At 41.0% G+C, this 20,852-nt stretch overlaps 1 protein-coding gene across 11 annotated transcripts in view; it reads right to left on the bottom strand.

Annotated features, from left to right (window-relative positions):
• Positions 1-20,852, bottom strand: part of SMARCD3 (SWI/SNF related, matrix associated, actin dependent regulator of chromatin, subfamily d, member 3) — a 76,536-nt gene that overhangs the window by 12,782 nt on the left and 42,902 nt on the right. For all 11 annotated transcript variants that reach the window (XM_040077911.2, XM_058423020.1, XM_040077921.2 and 8 more), the window contains 5 exons: positions 15,978-16,100; positions 5,930-6,052; positions 4,025-4,120; positions 3,430-3,531; positions 1,809-1,970 (listed from right to left, as the gene is read on the bottom strand). In XM_040077911.2, the coding sequence (XP_039933845.1) occupies positions 1,809-1,970; positions 3,430-3,531; positions 4,025-4,120; positions 5,930-6,052; positions 15,978-16,100 (606 nt within the window). The remainder of the gene's footprint in view (positions 1-1,808; positions 1,971-3,429; positions 3,532-4,024; positions 4,121-5,929; positions 6,053-15,977; positions 16,101-20,852) is intronic.

Below are 20,852 nucleotides of genomic sequence, written 5' to 3'. Positions count from 1 at the left end.
CAACTCTCTCACTTGACTCATCTTCTGAGGATGAGAAGACAATTGTCAGGTGTCATAGCATTCCTGGAGAGTTCTAAAACAATGGAGACCTAAGAGCAACTAATTCTCTAATGAGATGCATGAGAAGATAGCTTCAACAAGTTCTTATGCTAATGAAGTTCTTAAACTGAAAGTTAAAATAAGTAAAATTGATAAGGTCCTCCTGCTTACTAAAAAAGATATGTACATCTGTAGAGGGTAACACAAAAAATCTGCTGCAAATCTACCACACTATCCTGCCCTTGGTAGTTGCCAAAAGTGGATAATGAAGGAAAAAATGTAAGAACAGGAGAAACATACACTGGTTCTTCCCCCCCGCAAAAAACTCTCCCAACCTCCATAGCTTTGCACTTAAAACAGCCCAAGACTTTTCATCCATTGTTTTGTCACTTTTGGAACCTATATACACTTTTAGCATTTGCAAGGTTCTATTGCAAGGAGTTTTGAAGTTAAAATATGCTTGAATCCTTTTGTTTGTTTTCAATTTGCTACCTGCCAGTTTTAGTTGATGGACTGTAATTATCAACCAAAATATAAGAAGTTACTCCTTTTTCAACCTTTTTCTTTCTGCTCATGATTTTTCGAATGTGTTTCACCTCGCCTTTCCCATTTCCTCTTTGGAGTGGCAGAAGCAAAACTCAGTCTAAATTGGCTATAGATAAATAAAGAATGGAAATCAAATAATCAAAGAGAACTAACAGAATTGTCATTTTGCCCAACATTCTTACATGGTATTAATATGGAGTTTTCACTATTTGTGAAAAAGACTGTATGCTGTAATTCTCAAAAAAAACAAAACCCAAACAAACGAGTGACTATATAATCCTGATCACTTTGCTTCTATATTCCTATAAATACTCATGAATCTCACAATTATTTTGTTGCATTTTGTATTTTCAAATGCGCAAAGGTATCTTCAAGTCTACTTCAAGCATTGGCCTACTTTGAACTGTTGCAGGGCAAATTAACAACAGAAAATAAAAAGAAAACCAGGACACAAGTTTCATCACAACATTTACTTTCACTCCTTGCTAAAACATTATTCATTCATTGTAACTGCCAGTACTTTCCTTACACAGAAGTATGTCACAAACCCTACTTTCAATTCCTTTCAAAATAAGTCATGTGAGCCTGAAAAACAAAGCCAGGTAAGACAGTGATAGCTCAGTTAACGTTACCTTCAAAAAAACCCTCAATAATCATATTTACAGAAAGAGTGGAGATGCTTTTAAGTGGCCTTCTTGGTTAATTCTAGAGGTCATTGTGAAAGACAAAAAGTCTTAACATGTTGTTTTCAAAACATCATGCAGATCATTAAGGGTATTTCATTATTTGAAGATTTAATAAAAAAACAGCTTTTCTAATTATATCTTCCATGTCTTCTTCCTTCATAAACAGGGAAAGAGAAGGGAAGAAAACAGGTCTACATATGATTTGACAATCAAAACCAGCAGATTATTTTATGTTTCTTAGTATAAAATGATACAGTGGAGGAAAAAAACCATCAAATCAATACAGAAGTCCTCTTTCCTGGTAAGGCCACAATTTTTGTGGGAATGCTGCACCAGATGTAGGGGGTTTTGACAACACTGGCACATGGCGAGAGTGTTAATGATATTAGTTGTAGTGGCTGCCGAAAGCCATTCCATACTGATGATACCGCAAATCATTAAGGGAAAATAGGAATCAGTCATTTTCATTCATCCCAAATTTGTGGCTGGATGTTGCAGTGTGCTTCTAAAGAGCTGCGGTATCCAAAAGAGAGTTACCTGCTGGAAGTACTTGTCGCAGTTAATGTATTCCTTATCATGGGAGTCTTGCAGCTTGTTTGTTTTGATGTACTGCCAGAGAGCCTGGATGATGGCCGAGCGTGTCTGCGTGTGGATCCCCAGCAGACGGGCCAACCGCGGGTCCAGTTTAAACTGGGGAGGCTGGAACAGAAAGCCAAGGAGGTGGCAATACAGAAGAAAGCAGACAGATACAGAAGTATCAAGTTTCACTTTTAATTTTTGGGGGACTCTGTTCCTCAGAAGAAACATCCCATTCAGCGGCAGAGATTGCAAAAATATAAGTTTGTATTTTTCCATCCCACCGTTGGTACTCTGGCCGTGCACACAGACTACCTGTAGCATATGCTTCAAATAAAACTTGCACAAAGACTCAGGAAGAATTTTCCCTTTCAACACAGATGCAAAATTTGACTTTTGGGAAGGAGAGAAGAAAAAGAACAGCCCTTCCTCTGAACTACTACAACTACAGAGAGAGAGAATGAAGGCAGGATGACACTTCCACAGTTGCTAATAACTGCTCTCTCACATCAACACTATTTGTTCAGGCATGTTCTCACTGTTATGGTGCACACCAAAATGTTTACCCAACCACAACCAGTCAATGGATTTTATTTCTTTTCCTGATCTCAGTGATATTCAACTTTCCTGTTCTCCAGCTCTTCTAACATAAATTTCTTGGAAAATTTGGAATTTGATGCTTCTTCAAGTGTGCATTCAGGTTTAGTATTCACCACATTATTAAGCAAGGATTACTCTGATGGGTGGCAGGTAACCCAAAGCTAGCTTTATAACAAATCAAGACCTAAGGATAACAGAACATCTATTTTAAAGCATAAATTTATAATAATGGTGAGCATAACAAACATCATTATATTGTCTTAATAGTAAAAATTCTCACTCCCTATATCAGTATTTCAGTTAGCCCATATGCTCTCTAAAATTAATACAATTTTCCCTCTGTTAACATAAAATGGAGCGTCTACATCCTGAATAGATGCTATTTGCCTGGAGGCAAAAGAAAGTGGTAGAGAACAAGTTCTTAAAGTTATACCATCAAATTGCATCTGAGCCTGAACTATCATTGAAAAGGGGGATCCCATCTACTCGCAGCAGTGCACTCTTAACAGTTTCCCTAAGACAGCAACATTTCTTCCAGAGATGGTTTCAGATTAGTGAGTTCCACAACTGCAGTATCTGCTGTTTGTGCCAAGGTAAGGCTGCCACTACACAGCTAGTTAAGGTACCACTAGTAAAAGTTTCTTCTCTGATTTTTTTTAAAGAATGCGTAACTTGTGTGCAACTTAACTGACTGTTCTCTAAGAAGCTAGAGGAGAAAATGCCTCCTTTTTTCTGGACAATAAAAATACAAATTATCATAATGCCAAGACCAATATTTTGCTAAACTGTATTAGAAAGTCACTTGATTTATCCCCTTTAAATTTTAAATAATCCATCAGTTTGGTGTCATTCTAACTTCAATGGGCCATGTGACATTGCAAGTACAAGTATATTGGGTTTTGAGGTGTGTGACAAGACGAATTTGCTCTGTTGCACTAGGTCCCAGTGGCTGTGTGTTCCAGGCTAAAAGCAGTGCACTGACCTGGTAGTCCAACATGAGGAGTAATGTGCATCGCACGCTAACATCCCCAGGTCTCTTCACCTGGAAGCCATCCGTTTCTTGGGTCGTGGGAGTTCTGTGCCACTACCAAAGGGAAAACCAAAATTGTTGGTCTTTTTTTCACTGATGTCCACGGAGGTGTATCTTGCGCAGTATACAACGTGCCAGAATCAGACAAACAAGCTTTCTAAAGATGTGGCAATTTAAAAAACAAACCTGACAACAACAAAACCAAACCATGATAACCCACCCCTGCCCGCCCCGCTCCCCAATAATTTCAATTCAGCTTTAGTGCAGAATCTGCTCTGCTGTTAACATACTTTACTTATTAGGAGAAATGTGCACAATATTGTTATCTTTTCATACATTCTGTTCTAAGATGTGCAGTGCATCACTAAATCACTTATGTTTCTAGAGTAGATTCCTTCAGCAAACATTCTTAAGGAATGGAATTTTTCAAACTTTACCTTAAATGAGATAATGAATGCAAGGTCCCTTAAACAAGAGAGGCAACAGGCATGAGGTGTTTATGTGTGCCATAACTTGTTTGAATGCAAAAGGTGCACAGGCTTCTCACCTCCACAAGATGATTGTCAGGTCCGTAAAGATCTTTGTCTAGTTCAATAACCAAACTCTTAAAAAAAGAGGAAAACTTCCGTTTCTGTTTGCTGAGCTGTACAAATAGAAGAACCAGACATGTATAAGCCTGCATTTATTAGCTTGTGTCCTAGACTTCTCCATCTGTCTTGAACATTAAATCCCATGTAAACCACAACTGTGATCAATTGAGTTCTCCCTCTGACAAACACAGGGTAAGATGCAAAAATCTCAAGAGTAGTGGAACAGTGTACACTTTAGGGAAGATTTCCTTGATTCTTAATGCTATTGGAAAGGAGGTGGCTTCTAAGGTGAACATGGCATATATGAGAAAGGTCCAGAGAACAACCATGAAAATTATCTCAGGATTGGAGCACCTCTCCTGTGAGGACAGGCTGAGAGAGCTGGGGTTGTTTAGCTCAGACAACACAAGTTCCAGGGAGTATTTAAAGAGGGCTAGTAAAAAAGATCAAGGGAGACTTTTCACCAAGATCTGTAGTGACAGGGTGAGGGGCAATGGTTTTAATGAAAGACTGTAGGTTTGGACTGGTCTTAAAAAAGACATTTTTTACCCAGAAGGTGGTGAGGCCCTGGCACAAGTTGCCCACAGAAGCTGTGGCTGCTCTATCCCTGAAAGTGTTCCAGGCCAGGTTGGATGGGGCTTTGAGCAACATGGGCTAGTGGGTGTCCCTGTCCAGGGCAGTAGGATGGAATGAGATGGTCCTGAAGATACCTTCGAACCCAAACCATTCTATGATCCTAAGTCCTCTGTATACCTTTCTTTTTAACAACAACCAAAAAAAAAAAAAAAAAAAAAAAATTGAAAAAAAAAATTATACAGAGGTATAACAAAGAAGAAAAGGTTTTTTTTGATGAATGCTAATTTCTTGGTCTGATTTAGCAGATTACAATAAATTTTGCAGACTGGTTATACACTAAGCAAAACTATTTCCTTTTAAATTTTTAATTTTCATTTAATTATCAGTATTTGTTTACTGCACAGCTCATACGGTCTATATTAAAAACTAGAAGGTCTATGATTACCTAATCTGACTCTCCACAGAATACAGGTCACAGGATTCCAATTTATTTCTTTGAATTTAATGCAGATAATATTCTATTTTAAAATGCTGGTAATTGAAAAGCTATGTTGTTCCAATAAAGAATCTCTTTCTTTATTGAAATATATGCTCTAATTTCTAAACTGGATTTGTTTAACTTCAATTCCCAGATGTTGCACTTTGTCACCACTTCCTCCTCCAGCAAGACTGATTCATGTACAGTTACCCCAGATTGAAAATCTTGCCCTCTCCATGCATGCATGTTCTTTATCTGTTTAGCCTATAAATACTTGTGAAGTCTATTCAAATAGATTACGCCTTTATTAGGAAAGTCCAGCCTTCTCCAAGGACAGCTAAATCCACCACTGAGGTTTCTGTGGACTTCATAACGGAAAAATGTTTCTTCCATCCTTGCTCTAACTATTCGTACATCATGTTGTACCCCCTAAGAATATGAAGAACTGCCTTCACCTTGTTATCCTGCTCTTCATAAGATGCAATGCCCACTGTAGGCCAGAATTATCGCACCTGCTGTAACCCAAACCTTGCCATCTCTGTAAAGGGATTAATCTCAGCCCTCTTCTCTCCACTTCCTCCTATCTGACCTGTCCTTTTATCTGCCTCATTTTCTGCTGCACTCTCCAACGTTCCCATTAGGGCCTTATCCCTCGCTTGGGTTGGGCACAGTGCCTTCCCAGAAGCAACAAGCCAACACTGCCATTCAGACATGTCTTGTCTCAGCTGATGTCCCCAGTAAAACCTACCATCCCAAAGAAAATCTTTAGACTCCTGCCAGACCCAGTGAAACAGAGGTTAAGTCTTACATCATCCAAGAGCTTCCCCTCCACGCGCAGCTCCCACGAAGCAATGCTGCCATCGGAGTCATCAGCGTCTGATTTTGCAGGATTAAATGTGTTGGAGATGTAAAGTCTCAGTTTCCGCTTTTGCTGTTATGCACATAGACAAGGGAAAAGTACATATCCAGTTAGAGTTCAGGATCTGAGGAAATGGCAGGGAAGGAGGTAATACCACATTTAATAGGGAATCTCCATGTTTTGTACATTTGCACTGGTTGTATTTGAATTTAAGACTCTGTTACACGTACAAAAATACATCGAAGAGCTGAATCTGAAAATTCCTTTCAAAAACTTTTGGCTATATAAACATGCTGAAATTCACTGTAAATGGAGGAAGACAGGAGATTGCCAAGCCTGAAAAGTGATACATCCTACACTTCTGGATTAGATATTTGAGAAATCATTGTGAGAAAAGCATGATATGATGTCCTCTTTGGCTTCAACCTAGCTAGATTGCTAAAATTCAGCTGCAACTCTATTTCGACACAAATGTCTTTCATAGTTGCATCAGTTCAGATTCGTAAATGGCAGTCACAAATACAGCTCATACTGCAAACTACCTGCTGGGCACATCTCTGCCCATCTGCATTCTACCATCATGCAGTATCTGGTAATAAACCTCCTGCAGACACACCTGAACACATCGACACACACACACACACTGGTTACCTTACCGTCCCCTTCAGCCCACCTGCCTTCACCCTCAGCAAACATGCTGCAGCTCCAGCTTGCTGGGAGACCTGAGTAAGGACAGCACCCCCCTTCATCCCTAACCCAGGTGCTCAAGCCTGTCAGAGACAGAACCATGCCTATACATTGCCATTTTTACAGACCACCTGAAGTTTCCCAGTCACTGTAGCGGCTTATGGCTGTATAATTTCTCAGCGCCCTTCCTTCCATGCACCATGTGGAAAACCCAGCTATTAAGTCTGATGCATGGATTCCAGAAAAGATTATTACCAAAAATTACTTTGGGACTCTAATCTCCAATGCCTATGTATAACACAATGTCAAACAGGCTACAGTTGTCAAGTTAATGCCGACAAAACAACATAAGAAAGGATCAGTCTTGTAAAGCTTTCATACACACATAGGAGAGAAGGAAGTTACATACAGCAGATTTTACAGCATAACCTGGCATAGAGGAATGGGAAAGGCAGAGATGCATGGCTGAAGAGGAACAGAAAATTACTACATTTTGCCAAATCTGGAGAAGACAGTAACAGAGAGGTTTGATAGAAATGGAGTGTCAAGAGTATGCTCTGACAGGGAACAGGATTTTCCAAAGTGCAGAAAATGACAGGTTTACACAGGTAAGAACAGGCAGATAGGCAGAAAAATATTCTTGTGAAATCTGTTTTCTCCATACTTTACTAGAGGATTTCTGTTGCCAAAGTGGTCTTTCATAATATAATTATTTTAATGACCTCAGATCTCTATTTGGTGTGGTGAACTTTTGAAGGACTTCACACTTTTAAACTCAGAACTCTTCAAATTACCCTGCACATTTTTGCACCGTTCCTAAATTTTATCCCTACCTGGATTACTTGCAGATCTGTACCTACATACACAAGCAGGCTCTTACTTAATAGACATCTAGTGTTGCCAGCACTGCTGGCTCCCTGTAAGCACTACATGGGAATGGTTCTGCTCCCAGACATTTTGGGAGGCTGTCTTCTCTTCCAGGTCCAGGAACTAGACAATGGCACTTGAACTTGTCCTACATACCCTTATCCCAACAGTGGTAATGCATACTTGGTGCAGCGGAATTTAAAGAAAATAATTTTAGAAATCCCCAGCAAAATTTCAGGACTGTGGCTCTATAGCCAGGAACAGTTACTTTGGACCCTCAAGCTCCTTCTCTCCTACCATGACTATTCTCCTGGCAGGTGATGCAAACTATACCATCGAGCCTGTGAAGCAAGACCCTTGGCAGAGACCCAAGAGTATAGTCTGAATCCTACCTGAAGGGATCTATCTAGTAACAACTCCAGCATGCACAGATATATTGCTATCATAAGGATGTTCAGCCTTGGAAGACGTCAGTTCAGAGATGAAATATAGTCAAAACTGTGCTCAAGAAAGAAAGACACCAACATGGTGTTGGGTGGGGTTTTAGAGTACAGGCTACTGAGTCTCTTCAGGGCTAACACCAAAAACCACTCATTCTCAGTATCCCTGTGTTCCACAATAATGTCAAGTTCAGGAGGTTCTCAGAATGACATACTCCTCCTCCTCCAGTTGAGCAACTCCATCTCATCCAGGCAGGAAATGATAAAATTTATGAGCAACTTGATTGCTTTGCAGCTTCAATAAAGCAGTAGCAAGAAGCCACTGCCCTCCAATAAATTCAGCAAATTTCTTAGCCATACGCTTCATCATACAGACCTAAAATGTGTTCTCCTCTCTGTATGGTGGATTCTCAGAGAACAGAAGAGCAAGCAACCAAAGGATTCTCAGTAGTTGGGAGCAAAAATTAAAGAGAAGACTTACAGCTCTAGGGCAAAAAGAAAGCATCACACTTCATCTCTTCAGACACACCAGAACTTTACCACGCAAAAAGGCAAAGTTAAGCAGGGGAAACTTCACAGAGACTTGATCAACATTGTGAATCAAATAATCTCTTGTCCAAAAATCAGTAAATGCTTGATCTCCTTCCTCTCTAAGAGTAAGATACAGATCTCTGACTTGCCTTCAGCAAAAGGAACTTTAAATAGCAGTCATATTAAAATGAAAAGTCTTCCCCTAAATCCGTTGTGTTTCACTTACAATTTCTCCTTGAGAAAACAAAAAGGAAAAACAGTAATCATATGTAACAGATGAGTGGTCATTTCAGCAATGAACTCCTGCAAAGGACTCAGCACAGTTGCTGGGAGAGTTCATGTGAAGTCAAACAGACTTAAATGGGAGGCTGATAGGAATGGTGGAGCAGCACACCTACAGCTCCCGGTCTCCAAGTTCTCTGATGTCATCCTCACACAAATCAATACAGCTTTAAGTTCAAGTAAATGGGCAAAATGCTGGAAATCTGTCAAAACCTTCAGAAAACTTCCCCTGGTTTACAGTGTTACTTCGGCCCCCTCCCCCCAATTTCCATATGTATTGAAAACCTAACAAGTTGAATCAGGAAGTAAGTATCTGATGATCCCATGACCTGTGTGCTACCCCCCAGACAAATCTCCATCAACTGCTGAAGTTAATTTTCTTCAATGAACTCTCAGGCTGGACACAAAACCTCCAGGACACTGCCGGGGAAGTTGGGTTTTCGAACAATGTAATGGTTTTAATTTCGACAAACCATTACAGTTTGGTGGAGAATGCGGCCATTTGATAAAACTGTGAGATTGACTAGGAGAATCTAAAAGCAAACCAAGTATTAGTTAAGTAGAATTACAGTAAAATGTCTAGGGGTGGAGTAGTTTTATTGCTTTAAGTAGATAAAGTTGTATATTGTATGTAACCTTAGTAATGGGGTTTATATGTATATTCCCAAAGTTGAGGGGCGGATTGTCATGGGTTAGTACAGTTTGGGTTTTTTAGTTATAGAGGAATGTAGAATGATTTTCCAGGTCAGGACCTGGGAATGGCTTTAGAAAGGACAGGGACCTATCAGAGGGTTAGTTGGAATATTGGCATCTGTTTTGACCACTGAAAATTGTTGGCTACGACTTTGGGAAGTACCATATAAAACCCCTTGATTTCCTGTAGGTGGGCCTTTTTCCTTCTTTCCTTTGGCCAGAGAGAGACAGGTAACATCGGGCTGGGCCTGCTGCTCCCCCCTTTTGGGGAGAGCTGGCCTGAGGCCTGGCCGGATTCCACCAGCTCCCGGGTCGGGGCGGCGGGAAGTAGAGGTTGCTGCTTTACAACAGCTACTTTCTCTAAACTTCCCCGGAGCAGGGAGAGATCTCTGCCGAGCCCCTGATAAGAGCTATGGGCACCATTTGGGCCGAGGCCACCCCGATTTACACCGAGGGGTGGGCTGAGAAGGCATTTATGATCCTGCCTGGTTTTTTTGTGATTCCGGACTGCCCGGGTGCTCTGATCTCTGATGTTTCTGTGTGAGCTCTTCCTCCCTCACCAGCGCAGCCTTGAACATCTAACACCACGAGCTACAGAGGGAGAGAAAAAGACTCTGGGCAGATTTCACCCTTTCCTGGCAACATGAAGCTTCCAGAGCTTGGCCCTTCTCTGAGAGAGAAAAGAAAGGACAGAGTGAACATAAAGAAGAAAACAGCATGAAGTCAGTAGTGTCAGAGTGAAAAGACCGTTGGGCCAAGAGTTGAGGAGTTGGTCGTTCCATTCTTATTTAAGCCGTGGAAATGAACTCTATATTTAGATTATTCCTTTAAATCATGGGAAAGATAAGCATTTGGGGAGATGATTGTTTAGATTTGTGTGTGGATTTGAGCAAAGGTGTTAGTGACGGACTAAGTAATATTAATCTTATAAGATGCTCAAACAGAGATAAAGATGAGAAGCCCTCTGCGCCAATGAAGAAGCGAGAAGATATCTCTGTACCTTGAAATGAAGAACCCTTTGCTTTTGGAGTTATTCATCTTTAAAAGGTGACACCCCAGTATGCAAAAGTCTAAGACCCATGACCCATCAGCAGCTCAGGGACCTGCTCATGGGAGGGGTCACAAAGGCAGGTTTCCCCAGGCAGCTGTTTTTGGAGCAGTTAAACAACCCACAAGAGAACTGTTCTAAGTTGGCAGCGGCATCCATGACTCTAAGAGAGACTCTTCTAAAGAATTAATAAAAGACTATTGTCAGATGGTGAAACTGACTGAAAATTACAACTTTTGTCTCTTGATGTTGTTTTGTAAGAAAGTGAACAGTTTGTAAGGGGAGGGAAGAGTGGTTTTGGGGTTTCTTTCTGTTTTGTTTTAGTTTCTTTCTCCAGCTTTCTTTTTCCATTCTTTTAGTGCGTGTTAATAAAACTATTTCTTCATTTTTAAGGTCGAGCTTGCTTTGTTTTTCTCCTGGTCCTTTCCCACAGAAAAAGAGTGAGTACTAAGATCAGAATTTAGTGAACGTGAAACCACTACAAACAAACAAACAAACAAAGTTATTAGCAGATTGCTGCTGACTCAAAAAATTCTGACTGTCAACTTTGTAAGTAGTAATGTGTTAAGAGCTCTCTAAGTTTATCTTAAGGGTGAATTTCTATGAATCTCAACAAAGCATAAAAACCTCAAGCAGAAAGCACAGAAAAGATTAAAAACTGTGTTTCTCCCTTTGCATATAGAGTAACTGTTTTGTGGTCTCTCTCTCACACACACACAAAAAAAACTTTTTAGGAAGCAAAATTAAGAGTGGTAGCATGGAAACTAAAAATCGGGAGAGAGAAAAAAACAATGACCACTGTCTGTTCATTATAAAAGACCCAAGTTAAACAAATAGTGTCCCTATCAGAGCTGGAATATAGAGGCATCTCACACAGAGCAGCAGCAAGAGATGTCAAAATTTGTAGAGGAAACAAAATTAGTTAGGTAACTCCTTGTTGGGGTTAGGTTTGTTCCTTTTTGTCTTAAAGAATTTTTCTCCGTAAGTTACTAGGAAACAAAGTGCTGGTACTTAGAGGGTACTTGACTAACACGGAGGGAGAGGAGACGATCACACGAAGTTTGGGGGGAGGGAAAAGGACAGGGCTGGGGGAACTGAGCGCTCTCTTCCTGCGCTCGGCATCAGAGCGGATGGTCAGGCTGCTGTTTGCTGCGTCCAGTCCTGGGAATTTTACCAGCATCCATCATCTGCTGGAGTGCCCAGGAATTGGGAGCTCCTCGCCTGCCCTGCTGGAGCTGGGCCCGCCCCGTCCAGGCGTCGCGACTTCTTCAGCGCTGCTCGCTTTGCCGGGACACGCCCCCCTTTGCCGGCCGGGACACCCCCCTGCCTGCTGGGGACCCTCGCCGTTCCAGCCACCAGCCCGGGAGTTTTCTACCGTTCCAGCTTGGTGCTCTCAGAGTCCCAAGGGATCAGACTTCCTGGGCTTTGTGAAACAAAGCCCCTCGAGGTTCCTGGTTCTGTTTATTATTAATACTGTAGTTGTTGTTGTTTGTTTGCGTCGTTATACTTACTAGTAAAGAACTGTTATTCCTTTCCCCATAGCTCTGCCTGAAAAGCCTCTTTAATCTTCTAAATTATAATAACTTGGAGGGAAGGGATTGAAATTCCCCACTCCTAGAGAGGCCCCGCCCCTCCCTAGCAAATACCTGTCTTTCAAATCAAGACACTCCTTAAAAAAAAAATGCACAGGAACTTAAAAACGGCCAACCCAAAGCAGAAAAACCAGTGACTTGGTAGACTACACAAGTATCTTGAATAATAAAAGGAATGAGACAATATTTAGTGAGTTCAAAATTGCACTGACACATGAAAACCACTTGTAGACAGTTCTATAAAAACTTAACAACAAAATTCAAAAAAAGGTGAAGCAAATGCTACAGAGGAATAAAGTGGAAATTAGTATGCACAATAGTACACAAAATCAGCTGCAGCAGCTTATTTCATAGTTGTATATTGCACTTTCTCAGGAGAGAATGAGGTATTGTATAGCGACAGGTAATAAGAAGCTAGGTGCACTGAAAAATTCTTTTTCTGCAGTGATTGAGAGGAATGAATTTTTTACCTGAGAAAAGAGAATATTAAAGAACCTAAAAGACATATTTAAAAAACATTGGCTGATTAAAGAAGGAGATAAGGTGTTCACATTTTCCTTATCTCATAATGCAAATAGCAGAACACATCCAATTATGCCATAAGACAAGTGTTTCAGAAATAAATTTAAAAAAAAAAACCAAATTGCTTTCTGGTAACAATTAGACATCAATTCCTCATTCACCTTAAAACCTGAAAGTGGGGGAAAAAAAAATCTCAATTCATGAAACTAGGTAGAGAGACACTATGATGGTATTCTAATGCTACTACTTGTTTTTCACCTAAAAATGGAGAACCTGGAAGCAGATCATTTAGTTTGGAAACTACATCTATACACATATCTGGTAAACTGAGTATCTCACACCATTCACTGCAAAAGAGTGACAGTCCCTGGATGATAGTTTCCAGTTTGGGTGAAACAAAAGTACTGTCTGTGGTGCCAGGACTTGAAGTAAGAGCCTTGCTTGTGACATGGGTCACATTCCTCTTTCAGTCAGGAGATCCTGGTTCAAGCTTTGGGATGAAAATCATCTCAGTCTTAAAATTATGTTAATGGCTACAACTGTCTATCTCAGGCTTATACAATGGAGAGAAATAAGCATTTTTTAGAGCGTTATTTATCTATTTATCTATTTATCTATTATTTATCTATTCTTTTAAACATCCTGCATGAGAAGATTTGTGCCCTGAACACCATTGCCTATACCAATTTAACTTCTCAACTCTGAAGGGAGTCAAGTGTGACTAGCTCAAATATCAATGAATAAAACGGCTATGTCTGTACTTAGCCAAATAAATCCCACTCCCGAAGTCCACCATGGCCTTAAGAGATGCATAGATTTTCAGTAATTCATTCTTCAATGCCATCTACTGGTCTGTTGAGTGTACGGTTTCTGTTTTCTTCAGGCCATGGAGCTTGGCTACATCTGTCAAACAGCCCTGTCTGCCTGACTACCTCCTAAAAGTTATTTCTGGAATTCTGACCATGTGGGTCTTCCATGAAGTCAGTATAAGGACTCTTGTTAATCCTGCTCTGCAGACAAGGAATTCTGAGATTCTCATGACAGATGCAATCCAAGAATGCAGGACTGCCTGAGGAAGAGGACAGTACATAGCAGTGCCCAAGCAGCAGAAAACAGCCAAGGCAGGATCTAAACTGGAAAAGCTGGCAGCTGGAGAGGGCTGCTGACAGTAGTCAAAGGAGCTGACAGGTGGGGAAGGCCATTTCCCCCTTCAACAGCCGCACAAACCCCAGGTCTCCTCACTTCCTGAGCCGTCCCACAGCTGTCAGCTGGTTCAAGAGCGCAACTGCTCTAAAGAGATCCAAGTAGGATCAACAGGCCAAACATATCTTATGCACTGTCCTCATGAAAAAAAGAATGCTTAAACCACTTCTCCCTATAATTTCCCCAGAATAGTTAGTCTTCAGACAGAAAAAAAAAAAGAAAGCCAGCCTGAGCCACACTAGACCATAAATCTGTGGTTCCCTACAACTGTTTCTAGCTACAGGTCAATCACTGTGACAAAAACTGTAACTGCAATTACAGCTGGTAACACTGAGAAATCCTGCATATCCCCTACAAAAATTCACATACCTCAGAAAAATTCCCAGGATTAAAACCCCAGTTCGAGAATCACTGTTTTAAAGCAAATATGTCAAAATTACAAGAGCTTTGATAACAGATGGAAATGCAGAGATAACTTCTATTGCTGTTACCAATTCTGCAACTGTAATAAAATGGAAATACTTAACATTAAGAAAAACTCAAGTGTATCTAGGTTTAGACCTATTTTGACACGTCTGATACCTATATGCTTGGACTACCTATATATGATTTTGAAAAACATCTGTTTGATCATTCTCTAGATGTTAACTGAGTAACTGATACTTAAAATGTGTTTGCTGAGCCCTAGATGGAAACAGAATTTTCTGTCTACAGTTTCTGTAGAGTGTTGTGCCTCCTACACTCCTCCCTATCCCAGACACTGAATATCTCCATTGCACAGCTCACAGCTAGGACCTTGTGGACCTGTTAATTCCCTCATTAAAGAGTTTGCCACGGAATAACTAACTTCCTGCTGATTTACGAATTCAAGTCAAAGTCTTCAATCACCTTCAAATATGGCCAGATTCCTAGCTAGTTTAAAAGAATTGTGTTCTACCCATATCAAGAAGGTAAGACAAGTTATTTCTTCTGAGAGTACAGTCTACTATGTACAACACTTTTTAAGAATGAGCTCATGATTTAGACCATCCACAATTCCGTTTCCTATCTAGGTGTTAATGGAACTTGATTATTTCTTTTTTGTTTGTTTGTTTGTGGAAAAACTGGAAAGAGGTAAAAGCTCTCCACATTTTATCAGCCTATCACATGTTAGCACCTGTACAGTGAGAAAGACAACAGAATATTGATCTTTGTTGGGCTGATTCCCCATCACTGTGGTACAGACAATAATGATAGCTTTATGTCACAGCAAACATACAGCTACAAAACCCTTCATTCTATGGGAATTATTAGAGGAATAGAGTATGAGCTTTATGTCACAGCAAACATATAGCTACAAAACCCTTCATTCTATGGGAATTATTAGAGGAATAGAGTATGAGCTACCCAATACAGTCACAAGAACTTAAATGAGACATGAAAGACATGAAAAGACATGCAAAGACATTCTTCACAATGAGAGTGGGCAAAAATTTTAACAGACTGCCTGATGAGGCTGTGAAACCTCCATCCTTACAGATTTTCAAAACTCAGCAAGGCCTTGACAACCCTGTTTTTAGCAGAAGGTTGAACTAGATAACTTCCAGTTTCCTCCTATCTAAACTCTTACATGATTCCAATGAATAGACTCAGAAAACCATTTCAGTGGGAAATTAGAAAGAGCGAAGAGCTGGACTTGATCTAAGAGAAAATGCAGAAAATGTCATCCATTATTTTCTTACACAAATAATAATTTCTGTAAGTAAATCTTCCCACTGTATGTTCTGTTATTCCATAAGTTCCACTTTTGACCAAATTTGAATTGGAAATGTCATACATACCGTTAGTATACCCCTCTAATCTCTTATTTTCTCATTTTTTCTCATTTTTTCTCATTTTAATATAAAATTCCCAAACCAGTGTTTACCTATCCTTTATTTATCCCTAGGCTATTTTTTCCCATACTAAAGACTTTCAGAGCCACAGAATTTTCTCTACCACTTTTCTATGCATGCTGATTCCCAGCCGTTTGCTCACTGACCCATTCCAAAGCATTTCTCCTAATGGGACTTCTATTGGAAAGGTATTTCCACCATTTACTAGAAGAATTCTTTTCCTCCCCTGACACAATCTACAAATTTTTCACAGCATACCTTCATTGGCCTCTTCAGTGCTTCCTGAATATCCACGCGCTTCCGCATAATGGTCTGGTCTAGTTTGCGCTCAAAGGCCAAGAGATCCATGTAGGCCTGGGACTCAGGAACCAGCTCCCGGATCTGAAAGGAAGCAAGGAATGTCCAAGCACAGGAAGCACAAACCTGCTATGTTCCAGAACAGCAACACTGACACGTTCCCAGCCCTTGGACAGACGTGCCTAGAGGAGATCTCCCTCCGACAGCAGTTCCCAGACAGTGGGGCAGGTCTCAGTGGCATGGGACAACACGGCACAGACTGAAAAGCGGGAGCACAGAAGTGAGGCTAATGCATTCTGGAAGACCCCGCCTGAATCCACAAGGCCTGAATCATGGCTATTTTCTTTGAGTTAGGCTTAGCTACTAGCAGCCAGGGAGCCACCACTTTCAGTAATCCAAAGTAAAAACTAACATGCAGGATGCCAGCCTTCTTCAGCACATCTTCCTGGCTGGAGTGAAACTGACCTTCACATCAAAGTTTCAACATGACCAGATGTCAGGTGTCAACTTATGATCCTGCCAGCTTTTATTGGTATTCTAATACATTAGTTAACTACATTAGTTCTATCGATAAAACCCCTTTTTCATTTTCTCTTTTACAAGGAAGTTAGCGGAGGAGGGGATCTGATGTAGGTTGGAACGAAGACATAATGAACAGAGCTTAGAAATGGGTAAGTACACCCCTAAATGAAAATGTTGGTTCTTAATTTGGAATAACTCTTGCAGGAAAACCATTAAAAAAAGGTACTGTAACTAATTAAAATATATCTACTAGACAACCTTCTCTATTTCTACAATACTCACTCTAGCTTTCACTTATTTATCTAAAATATTTAACCATTATAATATTTCCATAGGAATTAAAAGTGAATTGGTATTCCTGTTTTGCTTTAGAATCACAATTAGTTACAGTTGCAATTACAGTTTATATCTGGTGTAAGGCACAAACACCTATGTGAGAGACACTAGGCATACACCTGTTCCCTGTGTTCTGCAAGGACATGAGAACTATTGCACGAGGTCATGCCAACAGCTGGCTCTCTCAGTATTATTGTATCCCTGATAAGGTTTCAAAGCTGCTGCCTTTTAGCAGCAATAGCCCAAGGCAGAGCGTTCCAGAACCTCACCAGGCAATGTGGGAGGAAGAAGCTCCTTTTGCTCATTTGGAACCTGCCACAAGACAGTTTCACTTGATGCCATTTCCCTGCACTGCTGGAGCAGCAGTGGGCAGGCATTCCCTAGGCATCTTTGTCATATGTTTTACAGGCTTTTATTACCTCTTCCTTTATAATTTTCTTTTCTGGCCTGAAGACGAACAATTTCTCCCTGCTGTATTTAGGCTGATTATCAAATAAATATCTCTTTCAACCTACTCTGTTTGTTTTGAGATGGCAGAATACCTGCTCTACTTACAACAAGACTGATACTTCAGAAAAGCAGAAACCACAGAGCAGAAACTATGTCCAGTTTTAGCCGAACCATTATATTTTTAATTACTTATATGCTTCCTCAAAATGTTCGTCTTAGCAGAATAATAAAAGAATCATGAGCACAAAGAGCAAGCATTACCCTGGAAACATCAAGGGATTGACACAGTAAGGGCAGCAAGGCAGTGAGTGCAAATCTTTGGACACAAGAAAACACCCCAATGTTTTTTTTCCCATTCTGCACAGAGGAAAAGATTCCTCAGTTCCTTGCCTGAAGAAATTAATCATGGTGTACTGCAGTCAATTAAAAATTCTGGACCAATAAAGTAGTTTCAGACCTTTAATGCCAAGTTCCATCAGAGTCAGTTCGTGAACCCTCCAGGCACAGGGTGAAGCAAGGAGAGGCCTACAGAGTCCTTAAGATACAGCCTATTCAACACAGGTGATACAGCCTTTCCAGCTGGTTCAATGGGTACTAGAGCCAGGATCGAATGAAAATTCTAGGAAGTTTCTAGAAACAGCAGAAACTGTCAACAAATATTTTTATTCTGCATTTTTACATCTTTTATCACATGAACGTGAAAGGGCTATTTCCTATTTCATTCCTATAGCCAAACTGGATGTTAAATATTATAAGATGCTAAAAAAAGTACAAACACTTTAAAATCAGCCAAAGACAAAACTGTATCTAATTCCTTGAACTGCAACTGGACAGAGACTGGGAGAGTGTTTGAGAGAAGAATTGTACTTGCTGTGTTTGTATTCTTTTCTAGGGATGTGTTATGGTCACAGCAAAGATGGGATTCTGGGCTATATCAAAGGCTCGCTCAGGCCAGTTTTGGCAGCTCTCATGGTCTTTTGCTTCCTCACCCTACCAATGGAATAATGTTTTGGAGGCATGATAGTGCATATGTTATAATGATCTGTGCAGCCTGTCTAATTCCTTCTCTGTCATGGTTTGCCCTAACTGAAAAGTTCATAGCTCCATGCAGGTCTACACTCTTCTACTGAAGTTCTAACTATAAATGAGAAAAGAGTATTTCAATACTTAAATTCTCCATTCTGGCCTTTACCTAGCTGAAGAAACTCCGGAAAACACCTATCAGAAGCAGCACCTCATCAGCCAAGGTTTTGAAGCATATATAGTTATACTTTATCTTGGAATTCCATGGATAACTGGAAGAGATTACTATGTCACCGTCTTACTAATGTTAATAGTAATTGTTAACATTAGTAAGACGGTGTCTTTCATGAGGCTGGAGTTACCTTTCTATTATGATAATTCAAAGGTTTCAAACTTTTAAAGATTAGTAAAAAGCCATTATTACTAAATTATGTATTTTTATCCTTGATTTCCAAACATCTTTTGTCAATGGTGACAAAAAAAAAAGGCCAACTTGCAAGTGGGAGCAGTGAGGACAATGTGGAAGGAATGGCATAATGGGAGAGTATGTCACAATTTTCTTGTAGAAGCAGCACAACATGGGGCCCCACCACACCTCCTGTAAATGGATGTGCAAGGCCTGTGAGACAGAATCAGAAACCAAGGAAAAGCTGCAACACTACAAATTCTGGGATACGAACAACGTCTTTTGATAGCTTCTATGGTTGTCCCAGTATGACAGCTTGGAAGGCAACAACAGCGGTCAGCAGACTGGGGAAAGCAATGAGGGAGCCTTCTGCAATTAGTTCAGCAACAGAAGGAAAGCTAAGGAAAAACCCAAGTCTGGGTCTGATTCTGCTGCTCACGTCGAAAACCACAGAGAAGGCTCCACGTTGTCTTTGGCTCCATTGCTCCTAGCTGAGTCCTGTCCTCAGGCCTCCCAGGGACAGTCAGGGCAGCAGAGCTGTGCCGAGGGACCCAGACAGGCCGCAGAAACAGGACAGCCCTTCAGCACAGTAAAGTTCAGCACAGGAAAAGCTCTGCTGCTGGGACAGAATGACACCGTGCAGGGGGACAGGTGGGCATCGGCGGAGTAGAAAACAGGTTGGCAGGAGAGGACTTGGGTGCCCCGATGGACAGACAACAAGTGCAGAAGGAGTCTGTGGGGTGAGGCAGCCATAGCAAAGGTCAGCTGCAAAAGGGGCTGTATGAGCACCGGTGTTGCCATCAAGCCCAAGAAAGAGGCTCTTCCTCACTACGCCACGCTGGTGAAACTGGATCTGGACTGGTGGGCACAGGACCACAAAGATGTGACACTCTGGAGCGAGACCTCCAGGGGCTCAGCAGGATGTTGGGGGCTGGAGCATAGACCTCCTGAAAGAAACTGCAAGAGCTTCTCCAGCCTGGAGAAGAAAAGGGAAAAGGAGATCGCCTGGGAGGGTGAGATGGCCATATGGGACTGGAGAAGCACAGATGGGGCCAGCCTCCCCTTGGAGGTGTGTGAGATTAGCGAGAGAGGCAACAGAAACTCACTGCAGCATGGGCAATTCACTCCCTATAAGGAACTGGTTTGTAAAAAATCATGACAAAAACAAAACACATGATGGTATTAAAACCCTGGAACAGGCTGTCAAAAAATGCTCTGGAGTGTCCATCCTTGTCTGGAGATATTGAGAACGAGTCTGGTCAAGGTCCTAAGCAAGCTGATGTGATTTGAACTTGTTTTGTACAACAGCTGGCCTGCACAACTTTCACAGGTCCTATTGTTGTGCACCTCCTAGTTCCCGGAAAAAACCCAATAAATAAAATTTGATGTATTTTAGGCAATTGGAGCTGCATTCTTCACTGCCTAAGCAGGACAAACAAAACAGTGTCAGCAATCTTGATTAAAAAAAAAAAAAAATCACTAATAAATAGAGATTTGGCAGCTTCTTTAGCATTAGGCTACCCTAGAATTCCTGTCTTTGAGAAAGGTAACAAAATCCAAGACCTCTTACTTCCCCAAGTCTGACAAGCTCAATTTGATCCTCAGCCATTTTTTACTACCTATGGCAGATGGACATAACCCACACATTTCAAAGGTATTGTTGAGAAGCAGACTTTTTGTATCTTAAGTGGCAGTAACTGAAGTCTGACTTGGCAGCTACTGGACAGTTTCCCTGCTAAGAAACTTTAGCCAATAGCCTATTGTCAAAAGTGTCTCTACCACTGAGGCTTCAATGGTGGTCAAAGAAAGACAGCTAAGGGCTGACACACCTTATAAATCATAACCACCCTGTGACCCCTAAGAGAGCATGGTTTGAGGAGGATTTCTGATTCACTACCACAAGGCCAGTAACATGGTCCAGTAAAATGGCAAAAGCAATCCATGTCCTTGGTCCTCCTCTCTTAGGAGGTGACAAGCCACTGCTGTTGTTAGGTCCCCTCAGAGCCTTCCTTCAGGCTGAACAAGGCCAGTTGTCTCAATCCTTCTTCGTATGCTGATCCAGTCAATCAACCTGACAATTATCCACTGACCTCAGTCCA

The sequence above is a fragment of the Hirundo rustica genome, chromosome 1 (genome assembly GCF_015227805.2).
Source record: "Hirundo rustica isolate bHirRus1 chromosome 1, bHirRus1.pri.v3, whole genome shotgun sequence".
Classification (NCBI taxonomy): domain Eukaryota; kingdom Metazoa; phylum Chordata; class Aves; order Passeriformes; family Hirundinidae; genus Hirundo; species Hirundo rustica.
Note: the sequence above shows the minus strand (reverse complement) of the source record. Positions and strands in the feature narration are given on the sequence as shown.